At 42.2% G+C, this 14,601-nt stretch overlaps 2 protein-coding genes across 4 annotated transcripts in view; one reads left to right on the forward strand and one right to left on the reverse strand.

Moving 5' to 3' along the window:
- The first annotated feature begins 2,263 nt into the window (after positions 1-2,263).
- Positions 2,264-5,756, forward strand: MRPL16 (mitochondrial ribosomal protein L16). Its single transcript, XM_054969893.1, has 4 exons — positions 2,264-2,453; positions 3,575-3,640; positions 4,420-4,568; positions 4,741-5,756. The coding sequence occupies exons 1-4, from the start codon at positions 2,402-2,404 to the stop codon at positions 5,224-5,226; spliced, it is 753 nt and encodes a 250-aa protein (XP_054825868.1). The 5' UTR covers positions 2,264-2,401; the 3' UTR covers positions 5,227-5,756.
- A 1,841-nt stretch (positions 5,757-7,597) lies between these two features.
- STX3 (syntaxin 3) overlaps positions 7,598-14,601 on the reverse strand; it is a 42,949-nt gene continuing 35,945 nt past the window's right edge. Inside the window, exons 9-11 of one of the 3 annotated variants that reach the window (XM_054972405.1) lie at positions 14,310-14,420; positions 14,098-14,208; positions 7,598-7,675 (exon numbers count right to left, since the gene is read on the reverse strand). In XM_054972405.1, coding sequence (XP_054828380.1) covers positions 7,598-7,675; positions 14,098-14,208; positions 14,310-14,420 — 300 coding nt within the window. Of the gene's footprint in view, positions 7,676-8,460; positions 11,068-12,698; positions 12,814-14,097; positions 14,209-14,309; positions 14,421-14,601 lie in introns of those variants that run through there. The other 2 variants (XM_054972403.1, XM_054972404.1) reach the window with 2 other exon arrangements.

Raw genomic sequence — 14,601 nt, forward strand, 5'->3', positions numbered from 1 at the left:
AGAAAGGTAAGTGCCAGGTCTGCCCCCTACATACACACTGGGAGGGTAAGGGGACATGGCTATTCTACTATTAACCCAACAGGAGTATACAAGCACTGGAATTCCCATAGTCCTGAATCTGGCTTTGCTCAGTAGGCAAGATGGAAGACTGATGACGCAGTAATTAGCAGCATCCATCTTCATCTCCACTAAGTGCTCTAGGACTTTCCATACTATTATTCAATTGGGTATATATTGATTCTTTACTTAGTGGTTGTGGAGAGTGCCCTCAAGACATACCTGACATATGGCAACCACTGGCGGGGTTTTCATGGAAAGAGACTAACAGAGGTGGCTTGCCATTGCCTGCCTCTGCAACCCTGGTCTTCATTGGAGGTCTCCTATCCAATTACTAACCAAGGCTGACCCTGTTTAGCTTCTGAGATCTGACAAGATCAGGCTCACCTAGGCTATCCAAGTCAGGGCTCTTTACTTAGTACAGCATCTAAAAAAAATTGTTTTTGCTTCATTGATACAAGGCCTTCCACATTTTTCTTTTTCTGATCTTTGCCTTACAGGTATTTTCAGTTAGTACTGATACCTATTTGACTTCTGGGACTGTGGCCATTTTGTTTGTTTCTTTGTCCCAACCGCCCCTGGTGCACTTTAAAACCTGCTTTGTACCTACCACCTAAACTACCGGGAAAACTGACAGGGAAAGCTCCTTTGCCACTGCACTGAATCAGCAGCAATAGAAGAGGTCAGAGGAATCTTCCTGTAGAGAGAATTCCAGAGTTTTGGTTCCACGACTGAGAAAGCCCTCTTCCAGTTTGCCACCCACCTAATCTCAGAAGGCAGGGCACCCGAATCAGAGCCTTGGAAGAAGACTAGCAACAATTGCACAGGTTCATAATGTAGTAGAGGGTCCTTCAGGTATGTTGATCCCAAACCATATATGGCTGTAAAGATTAACAGCACTTTGAATTGTGCCCAGAAACAGACCAGGAACCAGTGTAGATGGGCCAAGTCTGGGGTGGTATGTTCCCTGTGTCCTGTTCCAATCGACACCCTGGCTGCTGCATTCTGTGTCAACTGAAGTTTCTGAACACTTTTCAAGGGCAGCTATACATAGAGTGCATTGCAATAATCTAATCTAGATGTGACCAGGGCATACATCTAGATTTTCTGCCCAGGAAAGGCTGCAGCTGGCTAACCAGTCAAAGCTGGTAAAAGGTACTCCTGGCTACAGCTGCCACCTGTTTATCCAGTAGCAGGCCTAGCTCCAAGAGCACCCCCAAACTACAGATCTGTCCCTTTAAGAAGAGTGCACCCCACTCAGAATAGGTGGCACCTTAAATCCTGGGTCAGACGTTCCAGTGACCAGTACCATTTCTGTCTTGTCAAGATCAAGCTTTATTAGCCCACTCCACAACTACTTCCAGGTGGTTCAGGGTTTCTACAGCCTTTCTGGGATCAGTTAGAGGTGTGTGAGAGAGAGCTGAGTGTCATCCATGTATTAGTGGCAACCCAGATCATATCTCTGAATGACTTCACCATTGGTTTCATTTAGATATTAAAGAGTATAGAGATAAGATGGAATCTTGCAGGATGCCATAAGCGTCCTTACCCTCCAGATATGACGGAACCACAGCAAAACAGTGCCTTCCAAGCCTGTAAAGGTGCCCCAGAAGGATACCATAACCAACAGTATCGAAAGCTGCTAAATCCAGGTGAATGTTTGCTGTAACAGCTTAACACGACTACCATTTTTATTGATTTTTAAAAGAGACTGTAGCTCGGTGTTTCATAGACTTTAATCTTAAAAACAATTTATTGGAACTAAACCTCATTCAGTATAATAGGACTTACTTCTGAGTAGATCTGTTTAGGATTACGTTTCATAACCGTCCTCTTCTTATTCCTGCTAACCATTGTGGTAGTGTGTATAAAGTACGCACAAAAGAAGAAACAAATCAGTTACGGAGATCTCCATAACAATTAGTTATGATAGCTAACTCGGACCTCCAGGTTTAGAGACACTCCATACAGGGAGCGGATTAAAGGGGGAAGGGAGAACTATTGCCTTCGTACGCTACTAATGGCTTTCCCAGAACTCCTGGAGAAACAGGGATATTGCCAGATAGCTCTCTGAGCTGTCCCAGCGAAGCTCTTCCTCCGCACCGATTATATTCTAACAGTCCTAGGCTCCTTTATTTCCCGGAACCAACCGTTTCCGTCCCTTCTTTCCCTGCACCCTCCTCACCGGAAGTGTTGCAGTCAGAGTCGGAGAAGGGAGAGTGCGACGCTGGTTTGATATCCGTCGCCTTCTACTTCATCCCTTTCGGAAGCGCTTATCTTCAAGCCGCCTCGTTCTGGATATTAGCGGCGTGCCGGGTCGCCTGCCGGCTATCGACGACCTGTTATGTGGAAGTGGCTCGGACGCCCCATACTCGCTGATTCTAAGACTGCAGCAGGTCAGGACGGGAGGGCCCTCTGATGGGATAGCACACCGTTCCCTGTGGCGGGGTCCTGTCGCCCTTGCTTAAGTATGCCAAGCAGGCTCTTTAAAATTCTAAAAAGCCAGTGACGAACGGAGGAAGTGAGTCGGAACCAGGGCTATGGAGGTGGGAATTGGGCTGGCTTTTCCCTCTCCCGCCATTTTCCGGTAGTAAATCTCCCCACTGCAGGATGGGTCGGATCCGGATATTTCTGCGAAAGCTGGAAGAACACAAAACTCCCTCTGCTGTGTCCTCATCGTTTCCGATTTCTCTGTCGCTTTAACGGAGAATAAACATGCTAAGAGAAATCGGATCAGCAATACGAAAGTTAAAAGGGGGGAGGGAACTGAGTGGATTTAGTCTATAGGTGTTGACCCTGTCGTTTGGTAGTCACGTTATCTAAATAAAGTGGGTTGTTCTTTTGGGGAAATGTGTGGCTGGCGATGTTGCCCAAGCCGTATGAATGCAACGGCCAGGCCTCTTATACCTTTAATAATTATGCAGAATAGATTATTTCTTCAATGGGTGCAACTTGCCATGCAGGCTCGGAAGCTACATGTACTGCAGTTCTCTCTTTAAGGTATAGATGACCTTTTCCAGTTTGAAGGACAGAAATGTCCCTTTTATCTTGCTCTTTCCTGTGGTTGCAATCTTCCTTCGGAGCATTCACTTATTTGTGAAAATTTGCCTGATAACTGATTGCTCATCCTCAGCGTGGGCATATCACTGGTTCTGTCTTTTAATTTGGATAATCATAAAAAGTAGGCTATAATGGCTAATTTGTTAAGAATGTTTGCATCCTCTGGTGTGGTCAATGCATTATATTCCAGTTAGCTGCTGCCTATCTTCTAGTCTTCTAAGTTCTTAATTTATTTCTAAAGTATGATATTTTCAAAGATAGATCAGTTCATCTCATGTAGGCAAATAGATTTTCAGCGTCCCTTTGTTTTTGTTTCCTGGTAGCATCTCTTCTGAGTATATAATTCTATGATTTTATCTGAAAACACTGTGTTTTAGAGGGAGAACACGGTCCATGTTCTTGTACCAATTTCTGCCTAGCAATAACTTTAAATGTGTCTTCTCTTTATTTCTTCTAGGCTCCAGTAGTATCAAAATTTTCACTGCTGGCTTGAAGAAGTATGCACTTCCCCCAGATTATAGTGGTATGTTTGGGGATAAAGGAGCTTACTTATAAAGGATGAAATGGGTTTTGCATTCTTATTTTTAATTAGTACCAGGATAAAATGGGGTATGCATAAATGGTATTCATCCATTATATTTGTACAGACAATGCAAAAATAAATCAGGAATCATCTTTAAAATGTCTTGAAACAGACCAGTAATGTAGTGCAGTTTCCAAAAGAGTTAACTGTGGAGAGGTGCTCATAAAACTTAAAGCCAATTATGTTCAGTTATGTCATATTCATCTCCCTCCCCCCTGCCCATCAAAGACGCTGTGCACAGAAATTTAGCCTTCTACTAAACAAGGAATCACGCAAAAACTATTTCAAATTCTGACTAGATATCCAATTTTATTCTAACTTGCTATCTACTCTCTTTTTATTGACTTCTCTGCTGTTAGAGCGATGTTTGATTTGTTCTTAGTGGTTTATTTGTAAATTGCTTTGGAAGTGCCTCTTGGGGTGGGAGAAAGTGAAAATATTTTCTAATCACTTTTGTTTAAATTCGGGGGGGAAGAGAAGCCATCTTCTCCATTTCCTATGTGTCTTCCATTATTGGCCCATGTATAAGATTTGATTAACTTGTGAGAGTGTATTTCAGATATTATTGGCTCAGGTGCTTCGATATAAAACTGTCAAGAGGTGATGAGCAGGAGGCATGGTTCTGACTCGGGATCTAAAATCCCAGAACCTGGACAAAGTAGCCAGGAGACTATTGCAGAAAGTATTAAGTGACTTTGCAATTGCTTGTTTTCTTCCAGGCATTACCATTCCTGATAGAACCAAACTAAGGTTCGTAGAGAGAGCCCCAAACCTACCCAAGGCTAGGCGTGAGTTCAAGAATTTACGTGATATCCGTGGTCCATCCAGCGAAGCCACAGAATTCACTGATGGACAGTATGGTATTCTTGTAAGTGTGACATTGAGTCTTCCTGCAGTGATTTCACTACATAGAGGAACTATTCTGGAAAAGGGGAGTAATCCTCTGCCTTGAGATTTGAGTTCTTGAGCATAATATTTTTGTCTAGCCCTGAATTGTATGTAAGCCTCATGTTGTTGTTGTTTTTCTTTCTTGCCTGCAGGCTATGGGTGGTGGTTACCTCCGCTGGGGTCACTTTGAAATGATACGCTTGACTATCAACCGGCATATCAATCCCAAGAGAATGTTTGCTGTTTGGAGGGTGCCTCCCCCTTACAAACCAATCACCCACAAAGGGCTGGGACAGCGGATGGGTGGTGGTAAAGGTGCAATTGACCATTATGTCACAGCAGTGAAGGCTGGTCGCCTCATAGTAGAAGTAGGTGGATATGTTGAATTTGGTGAGGTAGAGCGCTTCCTAACTCAAGTGGCCAAAAAACTACCTTTCCCAGCCATAGCAGTGAGCCGAGAGTCCCTGCAGAAGATGCGGGACATGGAAGAAGAGAGGAGACAAAACAACCAAAATCCATGGACATTTGAACGCATTATCACATCCAATATGCTAGGGATAAGGAAGTTTCTAAGCCCCTATGATCTGCAACTAAAGGGTCGCTTTTGGGGAAAGTTCTTTCTACCAGATAGAGTATAAACAGATGCAGATGAATGAGGGCATCTTCTCCTGTGGTGCCAACAGATGGGCTGCTATACAGCCTTGATCAAAGAAATTAGGAAGTTAATTAAGCTCCCTTGAAAAACAAATGGTTGTACAAATTAGGAAAATATGTTGGTTTAAAATCACAGATTTTGGGTAAATAAATCTTTCTGGTATGGATGTCTGTTTTAGTGTTTAAGCCAAGGCCAGAGAAACTTGTATCAGAACATATAGCCCTGCTTACAGAATTTTGGAGAACTTAAAAGAACAGTTGAGATGGAATATTCAGACATAAGTTCGGATGTTCTACCATTCATTGTAAAAACAGGCTTTACAAGATCTTAGTGGGCACTTACTTGCTCTTAAAGCAGCACTGTTGGAAGGGTGATGTAACCTTATTTGTATTCTGTAACAAAGTTGCTTGTGTTGGCACAGAATTTAACCCTGCTGGTAGCCCAGGCGATACCTTCCTGGCTAAGCAGCAGTAGGCTGCAAATTACAGGAGAATAAAGCAGGTGACAAGGTTGGATTATTCTCTTTTCTGGAAGGTTCTTGTAAATCCAGACACAACAACAGCAAAATTAAGACTTTTACTTTTCCGAAAATGAGCTCATTTTTTTTTTTTGGTTGAAGCAGGAAGAGAGACTGAGGAGAAGAATCATCTAGGACAGTATCTTAACAGTTGCTTTCACATAGTCTGTCACATTTATCACACTAGGTCAATTAAAAAAGCTCTTTATTCAGAAGACTTTGTTAACAGCCCATGCGATTTGCACAGCAGCAGTGATGGTGTGTAAGCTACATCTGACAGTAACTTTGAATAAGTGCCTCTTCTTTGAATTTTCACAAGGAAGGATGGAATATTGTGCATTTGTGAAGTAGCCATTTCACAACATGAAGGGGAGAAACTGGAGAGTTTGCCTCAGCTGCCAAAGGATCCCATTAAATATCATTGTCCACACTAAAGGAACTATTTTTCCAGCCATACCCTTCTCAGGAAGTGACTAAAAGAAGAAAGCCACAACTTCATCCATAAATATATTGTAAAGGTATATAAAGGGACAAGCTTTCTTCTAGTACATGAGAAATATATTCAAGAGGTGTTGGACATATCTATGAACAAGTTATATGTATTAATGCAACTTGTATCCAGTTACCTACCAATTTGTTTTTAAGTAGGGGTCACTGTAGATGCTTGCAGTGTGAGCCTCATGAATGCTCACTTGTACAGCAGAAGGAATGGGCAGGAGATATGAATATGGGAGTAGAGCCACAAGCATGACAGGATCTTACGGGACAACATTGCTTAGCAGGTATAGAGCTGGAATGCTTTTATCCAGAAGCTCAAGTCTACACCCTTCAGGATACCAAATGGGACTACCATAAGATGTTTCTTTCAACAGAGTATGAGCAAAGAAAAAGCACAGCTGGGAAAATGTCTCCAACTCATAGGCAAGCAGCTACCTGAGGTTTTTCAGCCCTAAAGAGTACCTTGTGTAGGCCATAAAGGAAATGATAACTTTGCCCGCTAAGTACACAAGCTGTTTAAGGGTCTCTTTCAAGAATTTGGCTTCACTGCAGAAGTGATCCATTGGGCAGAAGGAGCCAGCATAAATAGGCTGGAAGTTCAGTAAGCATTTTAAGACACAGTAATGAAAAGGAATTTAATTGGAGCAAGAAACTGAGAGGTGCCGTTTCCAATAACAATTTCCACAAATTCTTATCTTACTGGCCTCCATATGCTTGTGTGCTGATTGGGGCCTTAGTTCTGACTCCTTCTGCCCCCTTTTCACATCCACATAAAACATGTTGAAGGATAAATAATTGGCTGTAACATCTCCATTAAGAGGAAGTGCTGGAGTTTGTAGGACCAGAGAAAGTGAAAGAAGAGAAGCCATCTTGCAAAGCCAGTCTAGAAAAAAGAAAAGGAGTGGAACTTAACAGTCAAAAAGATGCAGAGCTAGCACTACTCTAGGCAACAAGCACTGAATGACCAAGATAATTCTTTTTGACTATTCCGAGAGTTAAGTGGGATGTTTGCACTCGATTTCTGTATGTAGAAATCTGGTATCTTTTTACTTCAGCAAGCTGGACTGAAGTACAGGAGGCAACACCACTTTATCATTCCTTCCAAATCAAGCATATTTTTTGTATTACCTGCTAAGGCATTCTGGAACACTGTGGCTGGAGTTTACTAGGCTAGTTGGAAAAATAAGAGCAGAAGCAGACACACAACATAGCATACAATTTCAGCCACAGCCCTCCCTGGGCTGAGGCCGCACAGAAATTAATACATATGATGGATAACATTTATGCAGTAACATGTAACTCACCTGATACAAGTGGCAAGGGAATAGGACTGGGGTGCTCAGGCAAAGAAACCTCCAATAGTAGAGGCCAGGATGATGATGAGGATGATACAGCATATCATGATCATAATCTTCTTCTGCTCAGGAAGAGGAAAAATGGATAGTATCCTCAAGACATATCTAATCAGAAGGGGACTGGGGAATAAGGAAGGGATTTTCTTTTGTAGGAAAGTGACACAATGGATTAGAAGATGGGAAACTTCAGGAATAATGGGGGAGTCAGAAGGTTGTGAGGACTCTTCTTTCACAAGTTTAGATGGTGCTGCAAGTATTCCATGACATTTTTACACTAAGGTAGTTTGTCTTTCTGGTTCTCCACTTTTGAACAGTGCAGAAGCACCCGATTCCATTTTAGGTCTACTGCTAAAGTGGTCTAGCGGGAAAAGGAGTAGATTCCAAAACTCTGAGATGAGCAACACTGTTGCTATGATTTTCCCTTAAGGACTTGGTATAGAGACTACAGGCAAGGCAAACAAAATTCAGCCAGGTTCTGTATTCTAGTTCAGTTTAGAGGCAGCTCCCCAAGCCTTGTATGCATAACAGCAGCAACCCCCCGCGCACACAGCATTGCAAAGCCATATATAGGCTAAGGGAATGAGTCTGACAATGTCAAGGAAATGCATACCACCCCTCAAAATTAGTGAGAAGGCTTGTGTGGATCGGATCCCGACTAAATTAGCAATTCCCGCCAATTCCCTGTTTTCACTGCAGGCTCCCCTTATATTGCTCCTCAGTGTTCCCTATCCCATATTGTGGAGATAAGTGGGAGCATAGGGGCAGGAAACTTCAGTTCCACTGATGGAAAATATAGTCTGGATCCAACACTACATCCTGAAATTCACTCAATTACACTCAGTTACAGTAATATTTAAGTAAATTCATTTATTTTTAAATTAAAAAATTCAGTTCTCATTTTTTTTTAAAAAAAAATCAAATTCATAGGATCCCTGCTGTCCATAGGCAGCTCGGTATCTTTAGCTACATCTTTCTCAGCAGGTTTTTTTAAAAAATCACACACACACCACCAATATTGTGACATCTCATCGGTGCTTATTTCAACATTCCATTGACCACACCATAGAGCTGCCACCTCCCAATTACAGACATCATGGCCTAGAGAAAAAGAAAGCATGAGAGTCTCTCCCCTCTTAGCTCCGTCCATGTGCATAGTTAGAAGGGTCACGCAAGTGCATTTGCCTGGAGTGCTGCTGTTAACATTCTACGGGGAGGGGGGGGGATTACAGGATCCAGCATCAGCAGTATCACAGCTAGACAATTTAGATCATCTAGTAATTAGGTAAACGTGAATGGTACTGCTAGTGCAGAAACAACTGGACCAGCCAGATTTTGCTAGTAAACAGGAATAGGTTATCCTCTCCTCCTGGAAAAACATTGTCAATTCTAGTCTCCCACTGAGTGCCACAGGAGTTTGGGTGCTGCTGCTACAAACGCTTAAACAGAAACTAAAGCCCTCTACACTGGGAATCTTGTGCATCCCCAAATGTTCAGCTTTCCAACTGAAAATAGCTCCAAAAAGTAAAGCTACTGATGCTGAAAGGATAACTAGAATATAGATTTCCTCTTTAGACCTGATGAAGGTAAACATCTCCATCCTGTGTGCTTTGATTTACATTGGGGCCTTTCAGGGAAGGAATGGGGTTTTTAATATTTCAGCCACCACTAAGGTTTTACTATTTGAAAGCAGCTCCCCCACTCTGTTAATGTTTTAAAAGGAAAAATATACATTATTTATAAACACAACCCCTCCTTTAAAGTACTAACAAAACAGGTAACCCAGATTTAAATAGTAAAGTGAGTGGAAGTTGAAGGATTAAACCCTTCTTTGCATAGCTAGCATGAATCTAGGTGGTACTGCCAGCTAAGTGGACTACATAACTGGTTTTTGTAACCAAATTAACTGTCATGCATACACATCCATTTCTGTGACAACACCTGCAGAAATTTAACACAAGTGTGGCTGAGGACCAAGCAGTAAGTGGCCATAAATCTGGTGAACAAATAGTAGCAAGTGTTTTTTACACAAAGCAATGTAAAAGCCGTATATAACAAATGGAGATCAAAGTCTAAAGCTATACTCTTTTAGAGAGAAGATAAAACTATTAAGTACCCAATCTGATATTTCTCTCTTTACCTAGCCTGTGAACTAAATAAGCTATTTAAAAATTGGTGATTTTGAGTGGTGGATAAAATGTGGCTCTAGGTGGAAACCACTGGTACAAAATATAACACTGCCAAGCCAAGCCAACTATTTGATTCCTCACTGAAAAAAAATACAAATCATGGGAAACCAGACATAAATCGCACCTTTAACACAACACAGGCAATTGTTCAAAAGCAGGAGTGATTTGCACGCCATCCAGAAAAATTATATTCCAAACAATAATTAACTAGTCTGCCATTTAGGGGCATCCAAGGAGAGCTTTCCTTCCACACACACAGTAGTTGCAAGTGCTTCAAAGCATAGACACTCTACTGAAATGCCTATTTTGACCTGAGGAGAGACAATGCTTCTAGCTCAGATGTAGAAAACTAGCTTGCCATTGGCTACCCATTATTATGGCTACATTATGTATGCATGATACAATTCTGAGCCTGGTTTGAGAACACTGGCTCGAAGACCTGGCTCTTTCCACACCTGGAGCTGTTGCATGTCTGCTTTTCATCCTAACCTATATCTTCCCAAAACTGGCTTGGTGCAAAGCACTGCGAATGCCACATAAAGAGTTTACACTGCTACCTGCCCAACACTGTTCCTGGCACTTGACCTCTTCTTGGTATTGGTAGGGCAATGTGTGCTGCGGCTCCGGAAGGCTTTTGAACTTTGTAAGAGTTGTAATATCTGGGGCCATCCTTCAAAGACAGTAGAAAGGCAGCCTCAGTGGACAAGGGAGTGGTATTTAGCAAGTATGTGGCAGACACTGGTTTGATCCTTAGCCCTTAATATAGACAATTCTAACAAGTAACAATTTCTGGCATCCTCAATAAAGATCTGAAAATGTTAAAAACATTGCATCCGAAACTAGAGCAAAAAGTGGCGAGGTAGGTAATAGTTATCTCTAAACATTTTAAAGGTTTGTTCCAGAAAATTCTGGAAGGATGTAAGCTTAAAAACAGGAAATGACATCAGGAAGAGCTTGAACTGGAGGCAGCAAAGGTAACGGGAAGGGAGGCAGGGATAGGCAAGGAGCAGATTTGATGGGAGATTCTCTCCAGGGTGTCATGAGATCTTGTTAGTTCCTGGTTGCACAAATTACAAAATCTTCTGGTTGCGGAGCTTCATTCAAGGAGTGAGCTAGAACATCATGTGGCTCTTAAAAGTAGTGCTGGTGCAAGTGAATCCCTCCTGCTTGAAAACAAATCCAAGGAACAAGGCTGGAGGATAGGCAGGGGAAGATCACAGTACGGTGGGGGAAGTCTTGCTACCCATCCAGGAAGAACGCAGGAGTGTCTGAAGGAAGGAAAAGAACCAAGTGAGAAAGAATTCTCGTGTGGGAATGAGCAGCTAGTTTTTTCATAGGGACACATTAAATCCCTATAGAATAGGAGGGCAAGGGAGTAAACACTCCCCTGTGCTGTTTATAGGAAAACAACCACTTCCCACTACTTTTCAGCTCAAACACCATGGTCAGTTCACAAGCCATGGAAAGAAACAGAGGAAGCAGTCATGAAACAACAGAGGTGCTTAATTTGAACAACAAAGGGAAGAATATACAGATCATCCACACAGGAGATGTCCTCCTCAGATAGCCTTACAGCAAACTTCAGACAGTCTATCAAAGAGGACAAGGCAGAGCTCTTCACACACCTCTGCAAATGCAATGAGAAGCTGTATAGCATACCAATACCATATGGTATATGAATACATGTACCAGTAAGCATTAAATGCATAAGCACGTTGCTTATGTGACTCAGCAGCAACAGCATGAAAGTCAGCCTCTGGCAAAGACTTCTGCTGAACTTAGTCATCTTTTCTCTTAAGTAACTTCTATTCAAAGTTGCTGGAGAAGTTGCAGAAGTCACATGCGTCTCTAGCAAGCCTCTATCTGGATGATCAACCTCTCTCACACACATCACATCCCAAATTGTAAGAAATGGACTCAGAACCGAAAGCTCAACAGGCAACACACAAAGTTTGTGTATTAGTATAGAAGCCAGAGCCCCAAAGCAAGGATTCCAACACTCAAGCTGCACCACATCTCCGAACTGCAGACTCAAACAGCTTCATGTCAGTTAGAAGAAGCTGTGTTTCTTACAATGTTGCTAGCCCTTGTGGTTGCTTAAAAAGCTTTGAGAATATCTGTACTGTGACAGGTGTTTGCTGAAATCTCAGGAACCAAGGTCAGATTTTATGAAGCAGTTTTTGTAAGAAACCCCCATTTTTGCAGAACCACCAAATAAATCATGCCAAGTCAATCAACACAGGAACAATGATATGGAGCAGGTAATCATGGTATTATTGTTCCTTACCATGGCAAGTGGCCTTCAAACTTTCCCGATCTTGGACTCATCTTTAACCACAGGTTAAAGATGTGACAGCAAACCATATGACAAAATCGTATGACAGGAAAAAGAAGAGCCAGGGTCTTTGAACCCACCTGGGCTAAAGAGGAATCCTTTCCACCATTGAGTTTTCACCAATCTGCTAAGCTCAGCTTGCAAGCAAAGAGAGGCACAAGGCATGGCTCTTTTTCTGTATGCATACTAGCAGCAGGTATTTCCAAAAAGCAGCAAAAAGTGGCAGCTCTATTGGAGCTTATGACCTGTGGGTTGAAGACCATTGCCCTAGGTCACAATTCCTGGGAGGTTCTCAGGACAGAACAGTGGCTGCTTCCTACCCTAACCCACACATTGTAGGAAGAGCATCTGTAGGCAAGCAACTTTGGCTCACTCCACATTTTTAAAAATGCAGCTTGAAGTGAACTTGGACTTCAAGATCAGGCAAGACAACCACAGTCTCAACTGTTAGTGTCACAGCATTCACCAGTAGTCAGAGATATTAAGAACCCTCTCAATAGTCACAGGCAGCAGAGGAAATAGTGCAAGAGTTAAAGGACCCATCTGCTTCCCCAGTCTACTTACGGTACAGAGCCAGCAGCCTGGTTGGCTACTTTGGATTCAGCCCTACAGCAAGTCCAATAATCAGAGCTACAATTAGCAGCAAGACAATGACTACCACAATGATAATTATTGTTTTCTAGAAAGGGTAAAAAAAGAAGACAATTCAACAATGAGTGATAACATTACAAATGAGGAACTCTTGAGTCTCAACATTCTGTAGTTTGATCTGCAGCCAATTCACCCTTGTACATTTGTCACTCAGTGAAGTACAACATCAAGCAATGACCCATGTGAGCTAAAACAGCCATCTATGATCATGCACATTATGCCAGACATAAACATCATATTCAGTGGAGGCCTTTAGTTGCAAGTCATTACATGATGAATATTGAGTAATAAATGCCCATGGGTGGTTAACCCTTTAGTGACATTAGCTAAAGGAGATTGAAAACAGTTGTAAATTGTAAAACAGAACTTAAACAAGTTTGACATTCCAAGTTCATTTGGATAATGAAAAACAAGATACCCAGCTTGCCAATAACTAACAGCTATTGGGTATATTTTACTTTTTAAAAAAAGAAGAAAATCAGAGACACATCCATTTTGTGATCAACCCAAGAAGTCACAATGATTGGCTTCCTTTACTCATGGTCCCTCAGATTAGTTACTTTTTGACATAAAATGAAATGTAGGAAGTACATGCATGTTTCCCTCACAGAATTGTGGTGAAGAGAGGAAGAATCTGTAGCTCAAAACATGTACAGCTTTCCTGCTGCCATATCAACTGCCATATCACTGGAATTTAATTCTGACCTGTAATCCAGCTCTTAAAGGTACAAAAGACCAGGCAACTGGCAACCATTGCTACTCTGGACTGATAGCTATACCAGAACTTGCATGCGAGTTACCAGAATTTAAACAGAGATGAAGCTTGGCACACAAACAATGACAAAGGAATAAAAGCATAACCCAAAGCAGTGCAAGACAAGTCATAGCTCAGGCTAGCCCACTAAAGGAGATTGATGCTCATGTTCTTAGAAGACATCCTAAAGAATTAAGGAACTGTGAAAGAAAAGACCTTCCTCTCACTGGTGGAAGAAACTGGGATCAAGGGAGGTGTCTAAGCACAATCAGGGAGCAGTACTTAACAGTGCTACTAGTCATGCAGTTACTTGCATAATTCAAAAACAATGGGTCACAGAGCGGGTTGGAGAATAAGTGGCTGGGATGGGAAAAGTCTGCATCTAGACTAAGGCTAAACTGGGACTTTGACTGGAATGGAGGGACCTTGACAGTTGGTAGGTTATGAGTTAAGTGATAAATTTTTTTAAAGTAAGTAATAAAATCTAAAAGCATGGGGGGAGGGGGGAGGGGTTCTCTGAAGGGGAGAGGTGAGTGGGTTCTGAAAGGTTCCTCTCACCCTTCGTGCTTCACTCTGAAATTTGACAGCCTTTTTGGTGTCAGCAACAGCCCGTTCCACAAAGCCTACTGATTGGTCCATGTTGCTCTCTATGCGGTCAATCATAGCTCCCTTGCGGAAAAAGAGAAGTGGTGGAGGCAAAACAGAGAGGCAGAAGCAGAAAGTGTTAGTGGCTGGTGGCGCAAAGCTGGTAGTCCATGGGAGAGGCTCACCTTTCGTGCCTTACTCTGGTATTTCAAGGCCTTTTTGGTCTCTTCACGAGCTTTCTCTATGTGATCTATGGTGTGCATCATGTTAAGTTCTATATTATCTACAATTTCTCCCTGTGAAAGCAGGAGAACAGAAACAGGGAGGAAGAAAATGTACGTGTTAGAAAATACCTATTGACTTGGAGAAAGGTTCTGGGAAATCAGTTCCCTCCCTCTAACTCTACCATTATTCAAAGGTGGTTCTCCCCACCGGGTAGTCCCTCTTGGAAATCCCCTCCCTCCTCAAGTAAGCCAG

The sequence above is a fragment of the Eublepharis macularius genome, chromosome 2 (assembly GCF_028583425.1).
Source record: "Eublepharis macularius isolate TG4126 chromosome 2, MPM_Emac_v1.0, whole genome shotgun sequence".
NCBI classification, from domain to species: domain Eukaryota; kingdom Metazoa; phylum Chordata; class Lepidosauria; order Squamata; family Eublepharidae; genus Eublepharis; species Eublepharis macularius.

Excerpts from the sequence above, each read along its gene's own strand:
- MRPL16 (XM_054969893.1), top strand. The coding sequence starts at position 2,402 with ATGTGGAAGTGGCTCGGACGCCCCATACTCGCTGATTCTAAGACTGCA. Across the intron at positions 3,641-4,419 it reads ACTTCCCCCAGATTATAGTG|GCATTACCATTCCTGATAGA; the intron begins GTATGTTTGGGG and ends GTTTTCTTCCAG. Across the intron at positions 4,569-4,740 it reads ATGGACAGTATGGTATTCTT|GCTATGGGTGGTGGTTACCT; the intron begins GTAAGTGTGACA and ends TCTTGCCTGCAG.